Source organism: Leptonychotes weddellii, chromosome 13 (assembly GCF_054177405.1).
Source record: "Leptonychotes weddellii isolate Sample4059 chromosome 13, ASM5417740v2, whole genome shotgun sequence".
NCBI lineage: Eukaryota > Metazoa > Chordata > Mammalia > Carnivora > Phocidae > Leptonychotes > Leptonychotes weddellii.
The window spans coordinates 72,553,273-72,578,175 of NC_138381.1; the positions used below are offsets into that span (position 1 = coordinate 72,553,273).

General features: G+C 55.1%; 1 protein-coding gene across 2 annotated transcripts in view; it reads right to left on the reverse strand.

The window, feature by feature from the left end:
• Positions 1-313: 313 nt before the first annotated feature.
• TPCN1 (two pore segment channel 1) overlaps positions 314-24,903 on the reverse strand; it is a 58,905-nt gene continuing 34,315 nt past the window's right edge. For both annotated transcript variants that reach the window (XM_081802161.1, XM_081802160.1), the window contains exons 4-28: positions 24,587-24,763; positions 24,073-24,186; positions 23,142-23,272; positions 22,196-22,284; positions 20,573-20,607; positions 19,768-19,826; positions 19,411-19,510; positions 16,850-16,966; positions 16,478-16,602; positions 15,622-15,670; positions 15,036-15,099; positions 14,135-14,179; positions 11,995-12,051; positions 11,861-11,914; positions 11,626-11,698; positions 10,575-10,682; positions 9,553-9,624; positions 8,929-9,018; positions 7,551-7,666; positions 6,826-6,872; positions 6,143-6,211; positions 5,877-5,961; positions 4,908-5,047; positions 4,691-4,771; positions 314-2,933 (exon numbers count right to left, since the gene is read on the reverse strand). In XM_081802161.1, the coding sequence (XP_081658287.1) occupies positions 2,811-2,933; positions 4,691-4,771; positions 4,908-5,047; positions 5,877-5,961; positions 6,143-6,211; positions 6,826-6,872; positions 7,551-7,666; positions 8,929-9,018; positions 9,553-9,624; positions 10,575-10,682; positions 11,626-11,698; positions 11,861-11,914; positions 11,995-12,051; positions 14,135-14,179; positions 15,036-15,099; positions 15,622-15,670; positions 16,478-16,602; positions 16,850-16,966; positions 19,411-19,510; positions 19,768-19,826; positions 20,573-20,607; positions 22,196-22,284; positions 23,142-23,272; positions 24,073-24,186; positions 24,587-24,763 (2,220 nt within the window). In that variant the 3' untranslated portion in view covers positions 314-2,810. The remainder of the gene's footprint in view (positions 2,934-4,690; positions 4,772-4,907; positions 5,048-5,876; positions 5,962-6,142; positions 6,212-6,825; positions 6,873-7,550; positions 7,667-8,928; positions 9,019-9,552; positions 9,625-10,574; positions 10,683-11,625; positions 11,699-11,860; positions 11,915-11,994; positions 12,052-14,134; positions 14,180-15,035; positions 15,100-15,621; positions 15,671-16,477; positions 16,603-16,849; positions 16,967-19,410; positions 19,511-19,767; positions 19,827-20,572; positions 20,608-22,195; positions 22,285-23,141; positions 23,273-24,072; positions 24,187-24,586; positions 24,764-24,903) is intronic.

Genomic DNA, 24,903 nt, shown 5'->3' on the forward strand with positions numbered 1-24,903 from the left:
CTGCCTTTTCAAGGAGCAACCGTTCAGTTTGCCCAACTGCCTTCTGTCAGCAGCTGCAGCAAAGCAATTTGATGGTCTTTTTTTTCCCCAGGGAAAGAAAATGATTAAATATTTCAAGCGTACAGAAAGCAGCACACCCATCTTCTACCGGTTCTTCCTTACCTGGGCCAGGTGAGGAGGGGCTGGTTCCAAGGCCAAAGGTTTGGGCCTGAGGTGGGGTCAGGAACAACCCCGGATGGGACCTGCCCCTTTCCCCCGCGGTGCCGGAAGCCATAGGACGTCACTTGGTGGAAGTCACGAGGCGGCAGCCATGTTTACAAAGCAAAGGCTTTTTTATTAATATGCCGGAAATCTGGAGACACAGTGGGTTTTCCAGGTTAACAAATCACCAATGTACAAAACCTTACAGCGTTGTTCCCTCTATCCATACAAAATGATTGTCACATGGTGCGGAGTAAGGCTGGGTTGAGGGAGGGAAGCGAGGAGGAGGGGCCAGCTGGCGTCCCCCCCACCCCCAAAGCGGGGCGGGGGTACAATGCCACCATGGCCAAGGGCAGGTTGGTAAGGTTGACCTTGGTTTCATTCGGCTAGGACATGGGTGGTGAGAGGGCATCTGAGCTGGATGATGTCCCAGGCCCCTCAGATCTCACAGGCCTGGGTGACCCCGAGGGGCCAGCTTGTCCTTAGCCTCAGTGACAAGGGTGCCCTCTCCTGACCGGGGTCTGGCCCGCAGCAGGATTGCCGCTGCATTCCTCCCATCTAGCCAGAACCAGGGCCTTTCTCAGAGGACAGGGCTGGAGGGAGGACTAGATCTGACCCGTCCTGGTACCACCGCCACACCAGGGGCCTCAACTACCCTGTCGCCCCTCCCTGGTTCACCAGGGGAAGGGACTAGAATGAGGCTCAAACACTCAGGGCAGAGGACCCATCCTCCTTTGAAAGCTGTCCCTTGACTCCTGATTCCAGAATACCCATTTCAACACACAAATGCTAAAAGGCACCCAATTGTGCAAATAAATAAAAGTTCCTTCTCCGGAGAGGGCAAAGGGCTCTGGCCTGGGCTCGGCGCAGCAGGGCTGCGGGCGTCCAGAGACAAAGAGGACAAGGCCGGTCTCCTGATGCCCCGTGGGGATCTCCCTGGTTCACTGTTTCCCCAAAGGGCTGTGCTTTAAAAACAGAAACAAATGTCCACCGCTTCTCCCCTGGTGAGGGGCACAGCTGTACTATACTGGCTCTAGAATCAGCCCCTCCAGGGCCGCCCTCGAGAAGCCTTGGCCTTGGGGATGGTGGGGGAGAGGCGGTGGGGGATCCCAGCATGGCTCCCCTGGGATCAGGCCATACCCTGCTAGGAGGAGGGCGTGGCAGGGGGAAACTTCTGCCCACCCACCTTCCTAAGTCCTGGGAGGCAGTGGAGGCATCTGGAAAGCTGGGGTCAGAGCAGGATGCCCAGCAGGGGCTGCTTCCCCTGCCCCCTGCCGACCCCCTTCATCCCACCGCCTCCTGCACCGTGCTCGGTTTGCAGCCCAGCAGAGCTGAACCAGAGCTCCCTCTGTTCTGACCCTGCTGCTCCTGCCAACGCCAACAGCGCTCACTGGGGCTGCCAACCCCAACGCCTGCTCTGGATTCAAGCACTGGTCCTACCCCAACCCTGCTGATCTCAGGAGAACCCCCACAAGATATAGGGGGACTCGGTTAACTGAGGGCTCACCTGAACCTAGCTGTGCCAGTGAAGAACCCTGGGGCAAGCCGGGTCCCCATTCTGGCCTCAGTGGAGTCCACGGAGGGGACTGCTCAAGGTGGGTTCGGGGTGGGGGGGGAGCTGTCCCAGTGGACAGGCAGGGGCTCAGCCGCAGGCCTGCCGTGGACCTCCCACAGTGAGCGTTTGCTCCGTGCACCCCTTCCCAGCAGCAGAACCTAATGCACAATGTGAAGGATCTGCCACTGTCTTTAGCAGAATCCTGTAACCAAGATGTCTCTGCCGGAACAAGATAATCACAAGGAAAAGGGTTCTAGTGGCAAAAGCCCGTCTCAGGAATGGGTCGGGCAGCCATCAGCCCGGCCCTCTTGCTTGCTTTCCTCCATCTGAGAGTCTAAAGGAGGCCATTTTAGAAGGATCCGCAGCAACGAGGGTTAAACTAAAGGAAGTGTGGGAGAGAAGGCTTACAGAGCCAGGATGTGAAATTCGCGCAATCACGCGCAATCTCACGCTGCCCAGCACTGGCTGAGATCCGACCGCATGGGCATGATCACACCCCTTGAGTACTCTATCCATTAGGTCCTAGGGACTGGTCCCCCGAGGAAATGTTCTATTATATTATCATATATTTAGAAATACTAACCCACATCCTAAGTGGTTTTGTCCCTAAAGCAGGCCAGACACCCCGTGACGTGGGCCGCAGGGAAAGTTAGTGGGGAAGCGGTCAGCTGGGACGTGGGTGTGAGCGCAGCCTTGGGAAGACGGTGTGGATCTGGCCTAGGGAGGGCTGGCCCACTTTGAAGGCGAGCCTTGCAGAGATGGGCAGGATCTATCCAAGTGGTCTTCTTCTGAAGAGGCCTTCTGGAACTTTCCACGTTAGGCAGAGCTCACGGCGGCCTGACCCCCCCAAACCAGAGTGACCTCTGGGGTTAAAAACAGGGCAGGGTGGTTACACACCAAACCCCATCTTGTCTTTTACTCTTCGTATATATAAATATGTGCATATATATGAATGCATGTGCGTGCACACACACACACGCATTTTTTTTCAATATGTCGTAGTAAAATAATACTATTGTGTTATTGCATAGAAGAGATGGCTGTCACGCTGGGGCTAGGTGACGGTCTGGGAGCGCTGGCGGCCGCCTGGGAGCTGCTGGGTGGTGGGGACCAGGCCGCTGCCGATGAGCTGTCCCTGCCGCTCCTCTTGCTCGCGGGCGTGCTCCTCGTACCACTCCTAGAGCAGAGTGCAGACGGGGCGCTGAGCGGGCGGCACCCCTCCCAGCCAGCCCCGCACCTGCCGCAGCCCGAAGAGCCCCCACCCTGCCCTGGGGCACACAGCGGGCAGCGGGAGCCAGCCTCACTCAGGACACCCCTGGGCCTGCTGGGAATTCTGCATGTGGCCCAAACAGAAAAAAATTACTGTGAAATCTTTCCCTTGTTAGAGGTTTGCAAGCCTCCTTATAAATATTCTCCTTGGCACATATCATCTCTTTAAGCGAGGCCCAGGTAGTCATAATCATTCTCTGTTTGATTGTGAACATAATCTTTTGTCCTTCACAGAGGGATTCCCCGGCGTTATCCCTTTCGAGTGTGGCAGGAACCGTGTCCTCATGGACACCCGAGAAAACCGAGGCTTAGAAGTTGTACGAAGCTGGATGAAGTTGAGAGCCTCTCCTAACTCCCATGTTGCTTTTGCTCCCCTCCAATAAGGCTGTGAGAGCATTTTGCAAAAAAAAACGTAACCCACCAAAGACCCACAATGTTTTGTCATCTGACATTTTCAGAGACAGGTGATTGAGGAATTAGAAAAGCTACCGTAGGTATTTAAAGAATCTGAGCCACAGAACTTGGGAGCTTAAACAAGACTGAGATGGCCTTCTTTCTGTGCCCCCTCACTGTACAGAGGGGGACGCTGAGGCTGGGAGTGGGCAGAGGACAGAGGACAGCAGCAGAGTGCATGCCCACGTTGGAGCCAGAGACTGTCCCCCTTTCACAGGTGTGAACAGACTGAGGGACGTGCCCAAGGTCACAGAGCCAGCAATCAAACCCAGGTCTCACGATGCCGAAGTTCATGTGAGTTTCACATCTCTGCGGTCCCAGTTTCACGAACCACTATGTGTCCGCAGCCCTTGTGTTCTCACAGAGAATGTGAGTCAGCTTGGCGTGCTGCAGCCTCCCTGCCTTCTGGGCGAGGACACTGGTCATCACTGTCCCAGTGAAAACAGAGGGTTTCTGGCTGTTAGGATGCCAGACACAGCAGAGTCCGATGGGTGGTGTGGGAGACTCTCCCCTGAGCCCTGGGACCTGGAGGCTGAACGGAAGACCCAAAGCACAGCTCATGTGCTGGTGGCCTGTGCTCTGTGGGTTCTGTCTGGAATGCAGGGTGTCAGCCCACATGGTGCTTTGCAAGATTGTTTACCTAGCTCCCAATGTGGAAAGACAGGGAGGTTTTACTTAAAAAAAAAAAAAAAAAAAAATTGACTTCTCCCTTCTCTTAAATTAGAACCACCACAAAAAAACCTCAAACAGCCCAAACACCCAAGGGATCCAAGGCCCCAGGAGAACCTGATGGCCCCAAGAAGAGGCTGCCTTCTCTGACGAGCCCGGCCCTTGCCAGCTCTCCGGGGCCTGCCTGCACCCCCCTCTTGCCCATGACGTCTCCTGCTGTACACACCGCAGCTGCGGCTCTGGCTCAGAGTAAGAAATCGGGATAGGTTCTGGAGAATGCTCAAGCGGGAGGGCCGTATGGGAGAGCTGCTGGTGTTGGGGAAGGGCCAAGGGTTCACGGCCGAGCCCGAGCCCTGCCCAGCGCTGCGTCCCAGACACCACTGGTGGCGGTCCAACGGATGGCCCCGATCCCCGCACTGCGCCCCCTGACTCCACACTCAGGGTAGGGACAGGACGGTAGCCCCTGCTCCGCAGCAGGGAGGCCCACCCCCAGGCAGGAGCTGGGGGTGAGGGTCTAGGCAGCGGAGGCAGGGGCGCACCTACCTGAATCTCTTCTTGGTACATCTTTAGGCTCAGGTCACTTTTGGTCCTTGATCTCCGTCCCAGAAACACCACGGTGTTTTGCTAAAAAAGAGCGGAGGCTTAGGATCAGTCCAAGCGGTGCCCTGCCTTAGCTGGCTTGAGGGGATGACAGTGGGGGAGGCCCTCCACTAAGCCGAAACCTGTCCCCTCCATCGGAGGCGGCCCCGAGGCTCCTCACCTCATGTCTCTCCATCTGGGAGAGGACCTTGAGCAGCCGGGCGATGTCCGAGGTGGCTCCTCGCACCTCCCGGTAGAGCTCCAGGACAGCAACCAGCTCATCTTTGGAGATTTCCTTCTCGAGGGTGATGCCACCGTCAACTGTAGAGGGGAGGCCAGGGCTGGGAAGGAGCCTGGGGCTCAGAGCCCCCCGATCTGGCTTGGTCTGGTGCAGCCCTCCTCCCTGCGGCCCCAGCAGGCGTCCTAAGGTTCCTTCCGAGCAAACCCGCATCAGCACGACGCGCCCCCCACCTCCTGCCATCTGGCACGCATGTCCCCTCCCTTCCCTTTGCTGTGGGTGCCGGGGGCGCTGGTTGGGCCAGCAGCTTATAGGGGACAGAGGGTTTCAGCAGGGAGTCTCTGAGCCAAAATGGTCAGATGGCCGGATAAGACAGAGATTTGGAAACAACAAACAGGTATGTGGTGGCTCTGATGGAGAATCTGGAAGGATCAGCACACACAAAGCTCTGCGCCTCGGAACAGGCAAGGCCATTATCCCAGCTGCAGTCATCCAGTTGCAGAAGGATGAACTACTGGTCCGACATTTACACCCTTTAGAACCACACTGTGACCATGTGATTTAGAGATGCAAAAAGGACAGCCAGCTATGGATGACAAGTGTCTGGAGGCATGGGAGGGCGGGGCGGAGGGCTGCTGTGTTCACAATAGGCCTTTCTCTGCTCTGCAATTCTTCTAATCTCGGACATGGACTATTTTTATTTTGAACATGAGATCGACAGCATTCTTCCGTCATTAAGTATTTGAAAAGCAATGCACACGAGAGAGGTAACAGATACACCAGACAGATATGCTGAACTGCCAGAAGCCTGGACAGCCAGACAGCGGGGCCGGACAGCCAGACAGCCGACAGCTGGGCAGCCAGCCAGACGAGTAGTGGGAAGGCTCCGGCCACGGCTGCTTTTGCACACACCTTCCGAGTCCTGGTTCTTGCGGCTGTAGTTCATTCGGAAGACAAAGGCCTCAAGGATGAAGGCGACAATGATGGTCATCACCACCTGGCCAGGCGCAGAGAGCGGGAGGGCGGGCATGTGAGCCGCTGCGGGGCCCGCACCCAGCAGAGCCCGGTCAGATGCTGACACCAGGTCCCGGCCCCTCCTCCCCGGGCGGCCGCCCACCGGGCAGGGGAAGCTGGAGAGTCTGAGTGATGAAGGGCAGAGAGTGTGGCTGGGGACCTACCATGGTCACAATGTAAAAAGTCATGAAGTAGAGGCGGCTCCAGTGTGAGGTCTGAGAGGTGACACCTTCCTGGGGACACAGGGGGAGGCCAGTGAGTGGGTACCCGGGCAGGGCCAGGTCACTGTGCACTCAGGCCACTCCACGGTCCCCCGCATGCCCAGCTCTTTACAGACCCTGCCCAATCTGCCCGGGGGTGTGGCAGACACAGGAGGGGGCCCTCACTCCCAGGGCCTAAAAACTCCTCTGTGCTGCATGAGCCCTGGACGCTCCCCAGGGTGGCAGTGTAGAGGACTGACATGGGCGGTCTTTGTCCGAAGCAGGGGTGGAAGACTTGGAAGAATTTAAGGAATGGAAAACCAAACCCAACAACCCTTGCCACACTGTTTCTTGACAGCAGTGGAAGAAGGACAGAGACCCACAGGCTAACTGGCATCTCTGGGCCGCTAGGGGATGTGGTGGGGGGGAGGCAGGGACAGAAGCAAGTCCAGCAAACGCAGAGGGCTGGCTCCTGGGGCCCATCTCACACTGCAGGATCTCTGCAGAACCCCAACCCTGTGTGACCCAGGCCCCCAACCCCGACAGGGAACAGAAGAGCGAGGCATCCCATCGGGGGCCGGGCAAGGCCAGAGCTGGTCTCAGAGGATGGTGGGAAGATGCCCCCAGGAGTTGACCGAGGTCCTTACCATAATGATGTACCAGTTGTTGACAACTGTGAGCTCGAACAAGGTCACTGCCAAAGGGAAGGGGGAATGAGGAGTGTTTCAATCAGACTCCCTTTTTCCAAGTCTGTTTCAAGTGGCCTCTCTCTGCCTATCCTGGGTACCACGCACCTGGATGGTGGCGTCCCCGTCTGCCAGCTTGGACTGTGTGTTCCAAGCGCCCCCCCCCCAAGCGCCCACCCCGTAGGGAGTGCTGCCATCTTGGCCTGGCCCCCAGAGGCCGTGCCTCCGCCTCGGCAGCCTGTGACCAACCAGGGCTGGGGGTGGGCTGTGGGTGTAGAGCTGGGATGCCATGAGGGGCTCCCCTTCCTCTTGAGCTGTGTCCTGCCCCGGCCCCAGCCTCTCCGTGGAACCCGAGCTGGGGGCTGGGGTGGCTGTCCCAGCCTGCAACTGTGGGGTTGTGACTGGGGGGGGGTTCCCTAGCCTCAGGCTGTCCCCCTCCCAGCAGAGCATGAAGCACCTCTGTTCCCAGGAATGAAACCCGGTGGGGAGTGGGTGCTGGGATCTGGTCTGCACCCCTGCGGCAGGGCAAACCACGGACCCCACTGAGGCTCCAGAGGACTCGGGAAACTGTCGCAAACAGCTCAGACTGGGGAGGCCTCTGACAGCTCTGCTAGGCCGCATCTGGGGCCCGCGGTGACCAAGGCAGTGTGCCCGGGGACTGTCCCGCCTGTGGCCTCTGCACTCACCGAAGCTGTTCAGGATGTTGTCAAAGTTGTTGAGATAATAATAGCCTTCATCCACAACGGTCTTATTGCCCACGGTGTGATTGAGCCAGCGGTAGGCGTCAGCCACGGTGCTGGTACTGGCCAGGGAGACAGAGGGGCAGGGGGAAGGTCACAAGAAAATCGGTCACCTCGACAGAGGACAAAAGGCTTAAGCGAACAAGGCTCTGACCAGGGAGCCGCCGTCCTGGCCCAGCCCCCAGCTCGCTGGCCCACGTTCCTGGCTCAAGGGAGGCCCTCGGCTCCTCTCACTGGCTGGGCATTGCTGGGGACTCCTAGGCTTGCCCCCTGCTTATCTGCGTCCATCTGGCATTTCTCTGCTACCAGCGAAGCTGTCTTCCTCCCAACTACCAGAGGGAGACGCTAGCAAGGGAGAGAAAGGCGGTGTCTCCCCTGGTTCTCCCCATCTGTGACCCCATGCGGGGGAGAGCTCCTTGCCGGGCTCGCCCCAGCACCAGGCGGGAGTGCTCCGAAAGGCTGCCCCTGTTCTGAGAGCTTATTTGCGGCTTTCCTTCTAGTCCTTTCTGACTGCTCTGTTAACATTCATGCTGACGTTTCTACCCGTCTGGTCCTCGGGCCCCCAGGGAACTTGTTCAGAGGGCAGAGTCCTGGGCCTCGGGTGGCTGCCCTGGTGGCTCCGGCCCACTGTGGAGTTTGTGGCCAATGCTGTCGGCCTCTGGTTCTGAGCTCAGCCTGACACTCAAAATGGCTGCCAGCGTCTTTGGAAGGAGTTTGTGCTTGAGGCCTCAGGGGCTAAATTTTTGAAGAGAACACTGTGACTAGAGAATTAACACCAGAGCACACTGCTTTCGTCATGGCGGCTTGGAGGAAGGGAGAGGTCACGGGAGCTTGTGCTCCCCACGCTCTACCCCTGCCCCCAAAGGCCTTCCTGTGGGTGACCATCGGCCTAATGCTGCCAGGCGGCCCGAGCTGATGTGTCTGCCGAGTCCCCACTGCCCCCAGACAAGTGGGAGGAAGCCATAGGACTCGGGCCTCAGGCCGCTCCTGGTTCGGGGGAGGCCTTCAGACCTCAGCCCAAAGGGCGAGGGGACGGAGGCCTGCTTAGGGACGGGGAAACCTGCTCAGATGTCCTCGCCTCAGAGACAGCCCTCTGATTCCAGGTCCCTCACTTAGCTATCGTACTCCACTAAGCCCTCGAAAGCAAAGCAAAGTGATTCCCGGGGCTTCGAAGGGTGCTGGGGCTTGGAGAGGTGTGTCCCTGTGGCCCCCGAGCCTGCGGGGGACCCGCTCAGCGGGGCTGGGGGCAGCGTGCCAGTCCTGGCTTGGTTCCTCTGGAAACATGGAGGGGGCAGGCAGGGCCGGGCCCCCGCTGTGTACTCACTTGCAGCAGTTGGGGTAGAGGATCCCACAGAAGAATTCCATGCCCACGATGGCGAAGGAGTAGTAAAAGATGAGCAGGGTGAGGCCGAGGCTGGGGAGGAGGGTCGGAAGGGACAGGGTGACTGGGGGCCAGGCAAGAGAGACCGGCGCCTCCAGCAGCCCCAGCATCCTCAGACCCACTGAGCTGACTGATGGACAGGCATGCCCCTAGCCAGGTTTACCAACTGGAAAGTGCCTGCAGGGAAGGGGCCTCGTGATTCAGGTCTGGGGTCAAAAACGGCTCAAGTCAGGACTCTATTAACAGATGCCCCTTTACCAGAGATTCACCCCTTACCTGTGAAGGTAGACTCACAGGTGACCCCTTACCTGTGAATGTAGACACAGGTGGTAAGTGAGTTGACAGCTCCCTGCCCTCCCTACTAAATATTTCAGACAGGTCAGTGGAGAAAAGTGGTACCAGGGTGACCTGTGGTGGTCAACATCTCAGTCTCCTTGGAGACCCGCCAGACCCTCGATGTCAGTCCTTTCCGGGCCGCCTCCTCTCCCCCAACTACCACCCAGCTGCCCCCCTGGGGGCACAAGCCTCGCGGCGCCTGGCCCTGGGGACCCAGAGGCAGGGCCGTACCTGGCCATCCGGGGCAGCAGCTCAAACATGGTGTCCAGCACATTGCGGTAGCGCTTTTTCAACTTAAACAACCTGAGGGAAGAGACCGGGGGGCGCTCAGACATCGGCATGGCCGCAGCCCTGCTCCCCAGCACGGGCTGGCGGGGACGGCCCGGGGCCTCTTGCCCACCTGAGCCCTGCTGCCCTCCCTGCCGCTGGCCCGGGGGCATCTCGCCAGTCTCCTCCTTGGGGGAGGCAGGCATTTACCAAGAGAGCCAGGAGGCTCTGAGAGGGGCAAGGCCTCGCTCAGCACAGCGAGGCAAAGCCTAGAAAGAAGGGAACAGAAGCCACACCTGCAGACGAGACAGGTGCATGGTGGCTCAGTGGTTAGGCAGCCAACAAAGGGCCGCCGTGTATGGGGAGGAAGCGGACGTTCCCCCAACCCCGGCCCCCACTACTGGGGCACAGCTGCGGGTTCTTCCAGAGAGATGCTGCCCCTGACCGCCATCCCCACCTCCACCTCTCCTCCCAGGAGCGACACGTATGGGATCGGGGCGGGATACACACGAGGAGACCCAAGCTTCTGAAGACACCAAGAGCTCCCGACCCCCAGGTGGTAAGGGGGGGGTCCATGGAGCAGTGCCTTACTGATTCCCCACAGCCGTCTCTGCGGAAAAGGTGAGACCCAGGGAGGGTTTTTCTTGACAAGACGCTGTGCCAGAAAAGCTTGGGGGCCCCTCAAAACTCCCCTTGCACCCTCAGAGGCTGTGGCCTTCTGGTTTATGACTGTGAGCACGTGCGTCTCTGTGGCTGCAGGCCGAGGTCACCTGCACTGTGGGCCAGGTTTCCCCTCCACAGTCAGAGGCAACCATCTCCGGGATGTGGGGAGGCGGGCAGGCCGCACGCCCCCCACAGGTGGAGACGGGCTGGGCACCTCCGCAGTGGGGTGCGTCTGACACCAGGCTCATGAATCTTCCGGTGCCCTCCTGCCGCTTCCCAGACCAGTCCCAAGGCTTTCCCCGCCCTGCCCCTGCCCCTGTCACCTCAGCAGCTGGAGGGGACGCAGGACGACTATGAAATAAAAGGGCTCCATGTTGAAGGCCAGAGCCAGCAGTCCCAGGAAGGCGAACACCGTGACCGAGAAATCGAACCTGGGAGGGAGAGGGAGAAGCAGCGGTCCATTCGGCCTGCCCGGGCCCGCCTCCGTCCCGCAGCGCCCCAGCCCTGTTCTCAGTGCCCCCTTCCAAGGAGCCCACAGGAGGACCCCAGCAACAGCAACAGGAAGCGGCTTCCTGCCGCCTTGGGGTTTCTGAGGCCGGCTTGGCTGGACCCCCAGGACAGCACACAGAGCAGGGATCAGAAATGCCCAGAAACCCCCCTCCTGAAGGTCCTGCACTGGTCTAATGGCAGACGTCAGGTTACACGGGTAACCTCTGACCCCGACGAGGTTACTGAGGGAAGGGGCAGGATGGGCAGGTCAGATCCCCCCAAGGCCGGCCAGCCAGCCCTGCTGGAGCCAGGGGCCTTCTCTCCTCTGCAGACACCCACGGAGACTCTGAAACAGCAATGGTGCACGTCCCCCTACTGCTCTTCCTCGACTCTTCTCTATCTGCCAAGACCAAGACCTCATGAGTATAGCCTGACTTTGTGGGCGAGTTCACTTCAGTGGGCGGTAAGTGGCCTTGGAGGTCTCTGTGGAATGGGGACAAGAGCCACTCGGGGCTCTTCACCACCCCCGGCTAGCGGCTGACCAAGGTGGGTGGGGAAGCTTCCTCCTCTGTCGGAATCATGGTTTTTATGGAGGAGAAAAGAGCGTAGTTGCTGGCGATGGGTGCAGGGACTAAAGGACTAGTCAGAGCCAGCCGGCCTAAGGACCCTTAAGAGGCCATGTCTAGGAGGAAGGGGCAAGGGGGGCCTGATGCTGGCGAGTCCCAGAGCCACACGCAGAACTGCTCCAGCAGACAAAGGCCTTGTCCCTGTCCTCGGCCCCTCCTCCTGCCACAGCAGGCCACGGTGTGTGCTCTAGGTGTGTAGGGAGAGGACCCGCGGCTCTTGCAGTCTCAGACATGGTTAAGAAACATGCACTTCACTCACAGATTCCACCCGGAGGACAGGTATTCCACGGGGCCAAGGCCAGCAACCTTCAGGAACAGCTCCACCCCGTATACTGGGAACAGGAGGAGGCCATTAGTAGAGGCCCCGCCCCCAGCCCCACCCACACCTGGCCTGGCTCCGTTTCCCGCTGAGGCTCTTCTGAGGTCTCCAGCCTCCCCTCCCAAGGCCAGTATTTAAGACAAGCAGTTCAGCAAAGCCACGTTCAGAAACCTACTAGTCAGAAAGACGACGTAACTCCAGGGCACATGCTTGGAGAAGAAGTTCCCACCTGTGAGACAAGAGGCGGGAGGTCAAGCGGTGGGGCCTGGCGTGCCCACAGGACCAGCCAGTCCCCCAGCCAGGGCTCACCTTTCAGCATGAAGGTCTCCACAAGGATCCAGACCCCGTTGACTGCCACCACCAAGTCTGCAAACAGGCCCGTAATAGAGAAAACACAGATGGGTGTGCAAATCGAGAACTCACAGCAGCAGCCCCCCCGGCTACCTTCCCAGCGGCCCCTGGGAGATGCTCCACACACCCATGTGATGGATGGCTTCCTTCCGCTTAGTGCTTTTACATGAGCTACATCAGCCAGTGGTTTCACTTAGAAAATGGCTACAGGTTTCTAAAAGCATGCTCTATGTCACCGTAGGGATACCAGTTGTTTCTCAGTAAAACCCACAGGCCATTCCAAGTCGGTGTAAAAGTTGCATGAGTATTAAAATGGTTGCTCTTCCCCAGAGACAGGTGATTTTAAGATGACTGCATGAGCTAGTTAGCAAAATGACATATTCATTTGGCCTTTTACATACGAATCCCAGTTCTAGCGAGCCACCCCCATGACATACTAGCAAAACACAAAACAAGGTGTCCTGCAAGCCACCTGCTGGAGCACTGATCATGAGAGCAAAAATCTAGAAGTGCCCTAAATGATCAACAGGGGACTGGCTGGATCAACTATGACACGTTCATGAAATGGTGAAGTATCAACTCTAAAAAGAAATGAGGACTATCTCTCTATATTGATGGGGAGTGGTCTCTGGGATATATTGTTAACTGAAAAAAGCAAGGTGGGAAAAAGTGTATATAAAGTATGCTATCGTTAAATTAAGACTCGGGGATAGGCATATATGTGTATCTACTTACAGTTTTAAAAAAATGGAAGAAGAAACCAAAATAGAAGTTACCCATTGGAGGAGGTTTGACAGGATGTAAATGAGATATCCTTAAATATACTTTGTTTTATAGATCTGACTTGGAACCACGTAGACAATTTACATAAGTATAAAACAAAGTTAGATGTAAAAAAAGCAATCCCTGAAAATCAAAAATAAAATGAAATAAAGAAATCTAAATGTGTGTCCAGTTGGTGACACCCCCACATTGAGAAAGGACCACTACAGGTGACCTTGACACGTGTCATGTGAATGTATGTCCCCAGAGGGATGTTCTAGTCACTGTGTTGCTGGGACTGTGTTGGGATTACTGTCTGGAGACAGTTATGAGTCTACTGTGGGGTACAGCAAATGAGTAACTGTGTGAGTGGTGTTGGGAACCAGGATTTTAAGACGGGGGCGAGGGGAGAATCTGGATATGAAAGAATGAGGAAGTTCAGTAAAAATGCAATAGTCCTGAATTTGAATTAGAAAAGTCAGGATAAACTCCTGATATGGTTTATCTTTAAAAACAAAATCCTACCTCTGTCCATGGAAAGGCCTAGAAGTAATAACCAACTCCAAGCTGCGAGCACCTTTAGCATTTCAAACTGTGGTGTCTAAGCATCGTTTCCCACTAAGTGGAACCAGAGCTCCTTAGAAAGACTGAATCCCACCAGGCCTCTCCATTAGTACTGTCCAAGAGGACTTCCTATGACAATGGAAATTTCCTCCTCTGGGCTGTCCAACTGGTAGTCATTACAAACGGTAGTCATTAGCTGTATGTGGTGACTGAGCACTTGAGATGTGGCTACTGTGGCTTTTCTCATTTTAGTTGCTTAAATTTAAATAGCCACACATGGTAAATTGCTACCACACTGGACAACACAACTCTAGATGTAACTACCAGACCACAGGAAATAAAAAATGGAGGAACACGCAAAAACAAGACTGAAGGCCCAACAGTCCCATTTCTTCAACTCACTGTCACAAGACGGAGAAAAGGGATGGAAGAGAAACCTACAGATTGAAACCAACTTAAGTGACAGAGCAACCAACCGCATGCTGTGGTTCTGAAATCTGCTTCCAAAATCTCCAGGTCTAGGGAGGGGATGATGAGCCACAGTGAGGGTACAGATGGACAGAAAGACTGGCCATGGGGTGACAGCCATTGAAACTGGGTGATGGGTACGTGGATGCTCATTATCCTCTCCCCACTTTTACACATGCTTGGAATTTTCTATAATAAAAAGTCAACCACACGGCTGCAGGGCTAATCTCTTGCCTCTCCACCTTCTGGAATGGTAAAAGACTCAGGCAGGATGGAGCCTGGAGCTATGGTATTTCTCACTTACACATGAAATACTGGAAGGCCTTGGACTTCACAAGGATATTAATTCCTATTTGAAGAGAAGAAATGTTAACATCGAAATCTTCATTTGCAAGGACACTTTCCCCGACCACACGCTTCGCACATGTGAGCAATCAGGGTGTTTGTGCCCAGGGGTGAGGAAGGAGGGCGTACTCTGAGAGTGACCCCATGCTTGTGCTCAGGCAAGACCACACAGCCAACAGCCGTTCTGGGGAGAGCCCAGCAGCTCGGAGCCAGGATGGAGCACAGTGAAGCTTTGCTGGCCACTGTTAACCTTAACTTGCCGTTGGCCTCAACCCGGGACTATATTCATCCACTTGAGTAACTATCCCTCCATGGAATGGAAAACCCTCTAAAGAATATGGACTAACAGTGGTGCCCAAAGCCCTAGCTGCAGGAGAAATCACAAAATAGGATACACCGTCCTGACTCTTGTTCCTAATGGCCCACACCCAAGGCTTCAGGCTTCTTGCACGAGAAATCCCCTGAGAGCTAACCATGCCCCTCCACGGAACTTCAAAACTGGCATTTAATTACGGTGCACACTTGGATTTCAGAATTTTGAATTTTATGCTGGGCAAGCATGATGTCAGGGATCATCTATGCTCGCTACATATCCTGCCACAGGAGGATGGTCAGAATATGCGACTACGCACAAAGGCAGATTTGAGAAGAGAATCGATAATGTAATCCTACTACTTTTTAGAAAACACACTTACTTGCCTGCTGGGGTGACCACACTGTCTGTCTCTTGTATACACAGACATTCAGACGCACACATACACACACACCCTGTGAGCATGCTCTTCAAATGCTCATCTGTGGTCTCTGTAAACCTCCATCTGTCCCCAGCTGCCCAGATGTCTTATTCAGGTCAACCTTACCTTTGAAGATGAGGAATGCTGTTCTGGGAAGCTCATCAAACCAGTGTTCTCTATTTCTCTTGGCCTGGCCAGGAAACAGGGCCATGGAGAGGGGGTGTGAGGACCAGTGACCAGAACCTCGCCCGAGGGGCCAGGCTGCCGCTTTCCTGCCCTGCTCCCCTGGCTAACTTGGGGAATAATGAAAACACTCAGGGATGGAAATAAGGACAACGATGCCGCTGTCCACTGAGCCTGTAAATGGAGCCACGCACATGCCTTCTTTTTACGTAATCCTGAACATAACTGTAGGTAGGGATCATCGTTCTCCCATTTCCCAGGTGAGACAGGCCTTGGGAAGGTTCGGTAACTTGCCTGATGTCCGTGACTAATGGGGTGCTCTTAACCAGGAAGCTACAGGGCAATGGTCAGGGCACAAGGCGGGGGGCACCTGTAATCCTGCAGCGCAGGGTGCCAAGCCGAGAGCTGAGCTGTTCCAGCCAGGAAGGAGCTGGGCCTCCGGTGTGCTCAGCCTCATCCCCCCACCCCCCAGCAGCTGGCCCCACTCCCTCTCTGGCTCTCTGGTCTTTGGTCCCGCACGAGCACTCACCTTCCACTTCAAGGCAGCAACTTCGTAGATATCATAAAAGTCTTTCAGGCTGTTGTAAGCAACGTGAAAAGGTTAAAAAAATCAGAACCTCACTGAGCTTCAGGTCTCCCTTGTCCACCTGTGGTCCCCTTCAATGGGGGAGGGGACATCTGCGAGTTTCAGCACCTCAGGGCCCCAGGGACCCTTACCAGGGGCATTTCATCTCTTCCCTCCAGGTGCCATGCATACTGAATCTGCTTCGTCTACACTGATCACGGACAGCTTTAATCCCCCTGGATGACTGTAACTCTTAGATGGACAGGGACAGAGCCTCCTCTAGCAGAGGACTTAATGGAACGGCTGAGTTCAGCCCAAACAGAGCTCAGTTACTCGTGTGTCTATAGCTGGCTCGCTTCCTTCCCCAGAAAGAAGGGTTCTGATCGTCAGCAGTCTGGAAGACCATGACTGCCCATGCAGATCTCAGGGCCGTGTGTGTGTGTGTGTGTGTGTGTGTGTGTGTGTGTGTGTGTGTGTGTGTGTGTGTGTGTGTGTGTGTGTGTGTGTGTGTGTTTATCTGGCTCTGTGGCTCTGCTCACATGGGATTCAGGGCTGAGAATGAGTGGTGGGGCCAGTCCATTTCATGAGCCAAAGCATTCCTTTTTTGTAAAGCCAGCTTGAATTGGGTTTGGGCTGGACTTCTGTTACTTGTGAAAAGAAACCTGATGAATAATACCGTCTACATGTATAAGAATCTCTGTGGGGAAAACTACTGTCTAACAAGCTTCTTTGCCCAGCCACCTGCTGGGGCCTTTGCCTGCTCCAGCTCCCTCTCATGACTGCCTTTGGCCACCCTGCCCCACCTGGTGTCCACTCTTACCTGAGCAGAGGTGTGTTGCTCTGATTCAGGGCCTTAAAAGTCAGATAACGCTCCATGGCACTCATCCGGGGCCTGTAGAAGCGCATCAGGCCTTCAAACTGCCTGTAGGAGATGCCGGAGGGTCTCTGCGGGGAGAGGGCAGATGGCCGTGTGAACACAGGGAAATGCAGAGCCCAGACTGCCCCTTCCCTGGGGGGCAGCCCCTCGGGACAACAAGGGATCCCAGGGCACCTGGCTCGTTCTTATTCTCCCAGGGGCAGGACTCCTGGTTTCTAAAGCTGCTGGCCATGCTGCACTTAGGGGGCTGCTCAGGGCAAGTGAGGGGCAGCAGGGACCACTCCCCTGCCCAGCCCGGCCCCCACTCCTCCCTACCCGTTGGCTGATGAGCAGGCGGTAGGCATGCTGGATGGCAGTTCGCTTATGCAGCAGCAGAGACTTGAACTTGCGTTTCTCAATGTCATTGAAGGTGTCGAACACCACGGCCAGAAGCTGTGAGAGAAGAACACAGGACCTGGCTCCCCTGCGGGGTGGGGCCTCAAGGGGTTGGGCAATTCCAGCCACCCCAGAAGGGGGGCTTCAGAAGACCCTCTCCCCTGTCCCTCATATAGGAAGTCTGTCTCCAAACATCAGCAGAGGAAGGCCATCCCCTGCCACTTGTAAATTTTCTCTCTTCGGATACATGAAGTCATTATTCTACTTCCCCCAAGTGCTTCACTCAGCCTAAGCTTGCGACTGGCTGGGCATTGTTCTAAGGGGAAGCGGAGAAAGGACCACACTGGGTTCTACACCCAGTTCATCCCAGTATCATGGCCGGGGAGCCTGTGTCCACTCCAACCTCCGAGCAGGAAGGAACACCGTTGCACAGGATGCTTCTTCCCACGTCCCCTTGTTCCCTGTGAGTCACAGCTCCACGCATGGCCCCAGAAATCAGGGTGGTGGGATAGCCTGCCCTGCAGGGCACAACATTCCCGGGCTGCCTAATTCCAGACCTGGCGTATTAACGACGATGCAGTCTGCATCATCAAAGGGCAACAGGAAGGTGGGAGCAGAATTGAGAGAAGCCTTTTTTGGAAACCCTTTCTTTTTCTCTCAAAAATATTTTGAGGGACACTCTCTTGTCTTTTCCATCCCTTCAAATTGGTCCCCCATTTTCCCCCTTTAGATCAAGGGAGGGTCAGCAAACTTTTTCTATAGAGGAACAGATAGCAAATATTTTAGGCTCTGAAGTCCAGATGGTGTCTGTTGAAACTACTCAACCCTGCAGCTGTAGCATGAAATCAGTCACAGATGATGCATAAACAAATGGACATGGCTGTGTGCCAATAAAACTTTATTTATAGAAATAGGCGGTGGGCTGGCTTTGGCCCGCAGGCTGCAGTTTGCTGACCCATGCCTTAGATTTTCACAGCTCTAAATACATTACAAATTGAAGCATATCAGTTACACAGAATATATTTTTATGATTCTAAACTGACAACAGCATATAAGAACTATAACATGTGTAAAGATAGCCAACATTTTGGTTTTGAAGAATAAAAAAGGAAATTATTTTCCTTTTTAAGACTTCCAGTTTTTAGGACATTTCACAAGTCTACCCCAGGGCAAGTGCTTTCCATTTCTACCCTGGGTCTGACTGTGGTGAGCAGTGTAAGAACGCTTTCCAGAAGTATAAAAATAAACACAAGATTTGGGGCGCCTGGCTGCCTCAGCTGGGAGAGCATGTGACTCTTGATCTTGGGGTTGTGAGTTCCAGCCCCACAGTGGACGTAGAGATTACTTAAAAATAAAATCTTTAATAAATAAATAAATAAATAAATAAACACAAGGGACACCTGGGTGGCTCAGTCCATTAGGCATCTGCCTTTGGCTCAGGTCATGATCCCAAGGTCCTGGGATCGAGCCCCATGTCGGGCTCCCTGCTCAGCGGTGAGCCTGCTTCTCCCTCTGCCTGGCGCTCCCCCTGGTTGTCCTCTCTCTCTCTCTGACAAATAAATAAATAAAATCTTAAAAAAAAATAAACGTAAGACTTGATGAAGCCTCTCCGATAGTTCTGGCATTGATGTGTGGTCTCGACACGGGGAATCTGCTGATGGCAAGAACCTTCCTGGTGGCCAGTTGGGCCTTGGCAAACACCTCCAAAGTTCCCAGTGTGCACGGGGACTTCACGTTCTCCTTAGCAGAGTGTGCCCTGTATTGGCTTTTCTAATGGTTCCCGATTGGTGCAGTGGAAACAGACACGTGGGTGCAGCAGGAAGGAGTGGTTAGGAGCAGGGCTCTGCAATCCAACCAGCTCACCTGACCACCCCGAGCTGTGCAGCTGTGGGCAAGTCACTCTGCTGGTCTGGCCCTCAGTTTCCTCATTGGTAAGTTGAGAATCATAACAGTAGCTCCAGGGTTTTTGTGATAAATCATTTAATCCTCACATACAAAGCACTTTGCCCAGTGCCTGGCCACGGCTTCATTAAAGCCAGCTTTTAGAGTTATTTTTTTTATTTATTTACTTTGAGAGCGAGAAAGCATGCGTGCATGAGCCGGGGGCATCTCCAGACCCTGAGACCCTGAGATCATGCCTTGAGCTGAAATCAAGAGTTGGTCGCTCAACCAACTGAGCCACCCAGGCGCCCCAACCAGCTTTTAGTTATCCTGACACATGTTTGCTGGGGAAGGAAAGGCCCCAGGGCAGCCTGACCTAACAGGCTGCCTGTAATGCTAACAGCTCGGTAGCAGTACCACCCCGGGGAGGCTGCTACCGCTGTAACCAGGGGAACTCAAGTCCCGATAACGCGTCTGCTGCCAGGCCACACTTGATTACGGCCTGGGACCCGTTCCCCAAAGGAGGCCGAGAGTGATCCTTACTTCATTCCCTCGGTGCCCAGCACCGTGCTGGTGGGATGGAAGCTTGGGGTGGGGGGGCACGACGCATGCTCACTCACCAGGTTCATGATGAAGTACAGCTCGATGGAGAGGTAGACGATGAAGAAGACACAGGACCAGGGGTTCCGGGAGTAGGAGGGCATCATCACATCTGGGAAACTGGATTTGCAGAGCATTACTGCAGGGCCCCACGTCTGCTTTCTCCCTTTCTCCATCGTCCCAGAGGACATCTCTCTTTTCTGCCTTCCCAGCCCCACCCCACCTTCCCCTCCTCTCGGTCCATGGGCTTCCAGCTCATCGGGCCACCCCCATCCCTGGGCACCTGTCTGTGCTCAGGTGTGGAACATCCTTGGCTGAAAAGAGAAGACCCTGGGGCACCAGCAGAGCGCCCAAGCCCAAGCAGAGCCCACACTCACTTGGCTGTGGTCAGAAGGACAAACAGACTGACGATGCTGTTCTCTAGCGAGCTGAAGTACTATAGGGAAAGAAGGCAGAAGAATGCGTTGGCACCAGGAACAGGCCGCCATGGGCCACCTGGACTGCCCCGCCCTGCCCTTCCTCTCCCCTCCCCACCCCACCAACTCCCCCTCCTCCCAAGGAATCCTGAGGACAGAGGAACGAGCAAATGTGGAGTCCAGCCGCCTCTGCCTTCCTGAACTCTGTGCTTCTGGCAGAAGCAGACAACTGACTGGGACTATTTTCCTAGAGAATCACATGTCTGCACCATCGGCTTGGCTCCCCTCCACTGCTCTTTCACCAAATCTGTTCCAGATCTGATCCTGGAAACACGCGTTTCAAGGGCAGGAAAGGGGATTCCCTTGGTGCTTAAGGAAGGGATCGGTTCAAGTATGGGTGACAGGAACTTTCCAGCGCCATAAATTATGCTGAGAGACCTTCCTAATGTGGCCAGGGGGTCACGCTGGCCACCCTGTTTGAAGGGAAAGGCCCCACATTAAAAAAGAAACAGGGACGCCTGGATGGCTCAGTCCGTTAAGCATATGACTCTTGTTTCAGCTCGGGTCATGATCTCACGGTCGTGGGATCGAGCCCCATGTTGGCGTGGAGCCTGCTTAAGATTCTCTCTCTCCCTCTGCCCCCCCTCCCATGCATGCACGTGCTCACTCTCTCTAAAAAAACAAACAAACAAAAAAAACAAAAAAAAAATTTAAAAAACACAAAGAACAACAACAAAAAAGAAAGACAAATACAGAGATTACTTACGGGGTCTGAAGGATCAGGGGAGAACAAGTAGAAACCTAGAAGGTGGCAAAAAACATAAAAAAGGTTAGAGCAGAGGTCCCAAACCCAGACGTCAAAGTATTGCCCAAATAAATGTAAACGAGGGCAGGAGGCAGAGGGTGAGCATCAGGGAGTGGTGGGGACTGCGGCATTCTGGAGAACACACTATGCTCTGTCTAAAGGAGCAGGTGTGCCTGGACACGGCAGAAATGCTGCCATTTGGGAATGTGGTCCAAGAACCAGAGTCTACTGTTTGTAAAGGCTGGGTGTATAGCATGGTGACTAGTTAACAATACTCTATCATATATTTGGAAGTTGCTCAGAGAGTAGATCTTGAAAGTTCTCATCACAAGAAAAAAGAATTTAATTGTGTGTGGTGATGGGTGTTAACGAGACTCACTGTGATCACTTCATGATATACACAAATATCAACTCATTATGTTGTGCACCTAAAACTAATACGATGTTGTATGTCAATCCCATCTCAATGTTTTTAATTAAAAAAAAAGATTAAAAATTTTTTCAAGGCTGGAAATCTATATTTTCAGGCAACAAATCTAATTTTTAAATGTTGGCTCAACATTTTCAGACCAAATGAAACTCATCCAAGGGCTGGATTTGGAATCCAGACTGCTGGTTTGCAATTTTGGTTTTGGGAACATGACAGCCAAGTTAACAATTCCAAAGGGATCCCCTTGTTCTCCTATAGCCCAGGGTCCTGGGGTGGGAACACCATCAGTATCCTCCCTCCTGGAATAGGCTATTCCCCTGAGACCTCGAAGTACTGAGTGGAAAAAGGGAGAAGCTCTGCCCTCAGGGGAGGCAGCTGCCTTGGAGCACAAAGGAAATTCAACAGAGACTGGGGGTTGTAGGGTGAAGGGTAGGAGGCAACTTGGGAGACACTGGTTTAGGACACAGCAGTCAGAAGGGCCCGAGGCTCTGGCCTTAGAGGCAGAGCTCTCTGGTTCCACTGTCTTCACCATCCCAGGACCAGAGAACGGACCCCAGGCTTCCCAGCCACGTCCCAGGGTCTCTACTGTCTAAGCCCTGCGTCTGGACGTGGCTGTCACATAAGTACTTGGCCTTATCTGAAGAGGCAAGGCTTCCTCAGGGTTAGAAAGGCCATGATCTTGCTTTTAAACCCGGGGAGGCTGAAGTGTGCACATGCTACCGTCCCAGGCACATGCCCTAAAGGAGTCTCATACACAGGAGATGCGCGAGCGTTCCCAGCAGTGTGACGTGTGATAGTGAAAACAGAAAAAACTTCGCAGGAGGGCGCACACACGCACAATATATAACCATTTATGTAAAATGTTTCAACATGCAAAGCAATCGCACTTATTCGTGGTTTAAGGGAATAGGAAGTATAACTACAAAGATATGCGTGCGATGGTAAGCGTAGGTCAGGAAGGACCTCTGAGGGGAAAGGGAAATGACCTTGCAAAAAGATACAGAGATGGCTTCCATCTTATTCCTAATACTGCATCTCCTAAGTTGAAGGCCATGAGTGTTTAACCAGACTTCTAAAACTGTCCAAGTCCATTTTCTCCAACTGTGAATTTGCTTTTTAGAGGGTGCCCGGGCCCTGGGGTGCAGGGGACTCACCGAGGATGGCGAAAATGACCATGAAGAACAGCAGCAGCAGGAGGATGTCCATGAAGGGCGGCAGAGACTGGAAGATCTGCCGCAGGTTGCTGGGGAGAGAGCAGGACAGGAAGGGGTGAAGCGGGGAGGGCTGTCTCGGACTCCATGGGCGAGACGGGGGCCTGGGGCTCCTGATTCACACAACATTAAGTCCTACTGCACCCTAGTCTGTGACATCACGCTTAGCGTTTTCCCGGAGGACTTGCACTCAGTGGGTGACGAGGAAGACCGGGGGCAGGTGCGGCACATGCAGCCTCTCCCCCTGCTCGTAAGGCCCCAGCAGACAACGGCCCTGTGAGTATTGGAGGGAAGGGCAGAAGGCCAAGTGCACGACCTTGGGCACAAAGCTTCCCTGAGTGGGATGTGGGATGCATGAAGACATTTCAGGGCCACCTAATCCTGGGACTCTTGCTTGCAGCTCTGAGGATGGGCCTAAAGAGTGAACTGCTAGCCTGTTCTCATCAACAGTGCCCCAGCCAAGAGATTCTCCAGACGGATTCTTCAGAACTAAGCTTAACTCCAGGCTGGTGGGCAGGCTGAGTCCAGCCCCCCAGGCTCAGTGGGGGTGTCAGCCTGCCGAGTCGCTCGGACTCTGTGGAGTTGCCTGCTTCGGGCTGCCGCCACAGCTGTATTTGGGCAACTAATGTGCTCAGAGAGAGAAGCCAGCCCCAGAAGGCTGTAGGTAAGATGGCAGAGAGCCCCACACCGGGGGCCGGGAAACCAAATCGGAGCAGATTCCCGCCTTGTGCTCCGTATGGGTTGAGCGGTGGAGGGAAATGAGCGTGCTTATATTCTCCCAGCGTGCAGGACTGATCTTATCACTACTTGACTCACTGGGTCCTGCTCCACAGGCCCAGAGGGTCCAGGCCAGGCCACGATAGCGACCGTCTCGTCCCCCAGGCCTTACCGCCGGACGCCCCCGCAGTACCGACAGTCCACCAGGAAAATGCAGCGCAGCGCCCGGGTCACACGCACGTGGGACGTCTGCCGTACCAACACCACAATGGCCTCGATGAACTGCACCACCAGCACGGAGGTCTGGGGACGGACAGGCACAGAGCACCATCAGCCCCTCGAACCCAACCCCCCTCCCAAATACCCAGAACAGCGGGCCGGCCAGATCCTGCCTACTCTAGCCTCAAGAGGCCCTTCCCCTCTCTCCAGCTCTCTCTCAGGCCTCCCCAACATCAAGTAGCCCCTGGAGACAAGCCCTGTGGCTGCTGACACAGACGTGTGGCCCCAGGAGAAGGAAGCCACAGGCAGAGCTCCCAGCAGCTCAATGGGTAGTATTCCGAGCAAAACTGCCACTCTGCCCAGCCACGTTTGCCCACCCTCTGCCTTCAGCTCTCCCCACACCGCTGGGGCCTGCAGGGCATCCTGGTCTGCCATTCCTTGGGCGCATTCTCCTGGACAAGTGTGCGTGCTTTTTACACAGCAAAGTGCACTCTGCCGCGTTCCTGCTCACTGCGCAGAGAGAGCTGTAGTTACTGGCTGCTGATCAGTGTGGGCTTGAAGGCCAGACAGACCTGGGTTTCAATCCCAAGCCTCTGGGATTTACATCCCATTCTCGTCTGGATGGCAGGGTGTAAACTAGGAAGAGTAACACGTCTCCCGCAAAGGCTGTTGTGCCAGGGCTTGGCACACACTAGATGCCAAATCACAATGGCTCCTGTTAGCATCACCATGACCTTCAGAGCAAGGCTCCGTAAGGCGAGGACGGGCCCCAGGGTCACACTTCTGAGTGCAGGGCTCAGCCCATGGGGGATGTGGAATTGAACTGAAGACACAAGCTTGAAGGTGACATGGAAGACAATGCCATACGGAGATGGACCCATCACCTTGACCATGGTCCGTTTGTGCCGGATGAAGGTATGGAGGCCCAGCCACCGCAACTTCATGCAGAGTTCAAACACAACCACCATCAGGGCGAACAGCTCCAGGGTCGCGTGGACCTGCAATCAAAGGGTGTGGGGGAGATAGCGCATCACCAGCCCCACTGTCTCCCCGACCGGCGGTCACAGCCAGCTACCTCTTCCCCCTGAGCCTGAAGATGATGGGTGGCACTGCTAATCAGGTGCGCTGCTCACCGGGAGCCAAGGTGTGCCCCATGGTCCTAAGTGACGCAATCAGATAGCGCCCCTCCCTGGAATTTACCAGGGAGCCAAATCATGGGGGGTGGGAGGGGGTGCATTCATTCCAGCAGGGACTCCAGACAAGACTGGTGATTCATTGCTGCTCCTGAGTCCTCTGTGACCCCCCGCCCCCCCCCACGGCCTCTCCGTTTTACATCCGCTCATAGTATCTGCCCTTCCAGAATGTTCCATCAGGTGGGCCATGGGGACGGACACTCACGTAAATGCCGAGCCGGAGCGCGGGGACGGCGGGGGCCTCACACAGGGAGAGCAGCAGCAAGAGCAGGGCTGTGGACAGCTCCATCAGGTAGAAGAGGTGGTTGTGTGCAAAGAGGTAGGCCGCCAGCGCTTTGGCATTCTTGGGGTGGGTGAAGAACTTGTCATTATTCTCACCTTCCTGAGGAAACAAGAGCAGGGTGGGTGAATGGGCTTCAGGATGAGACCCCACAAGGTGCCGTGGGAGGCCGGGGGGCGGGCGGTGGGGAGAAGGAGGCCCCTGGCGGACGAGCAAAGATTCAGGCCAGAGAAGGAAGATGA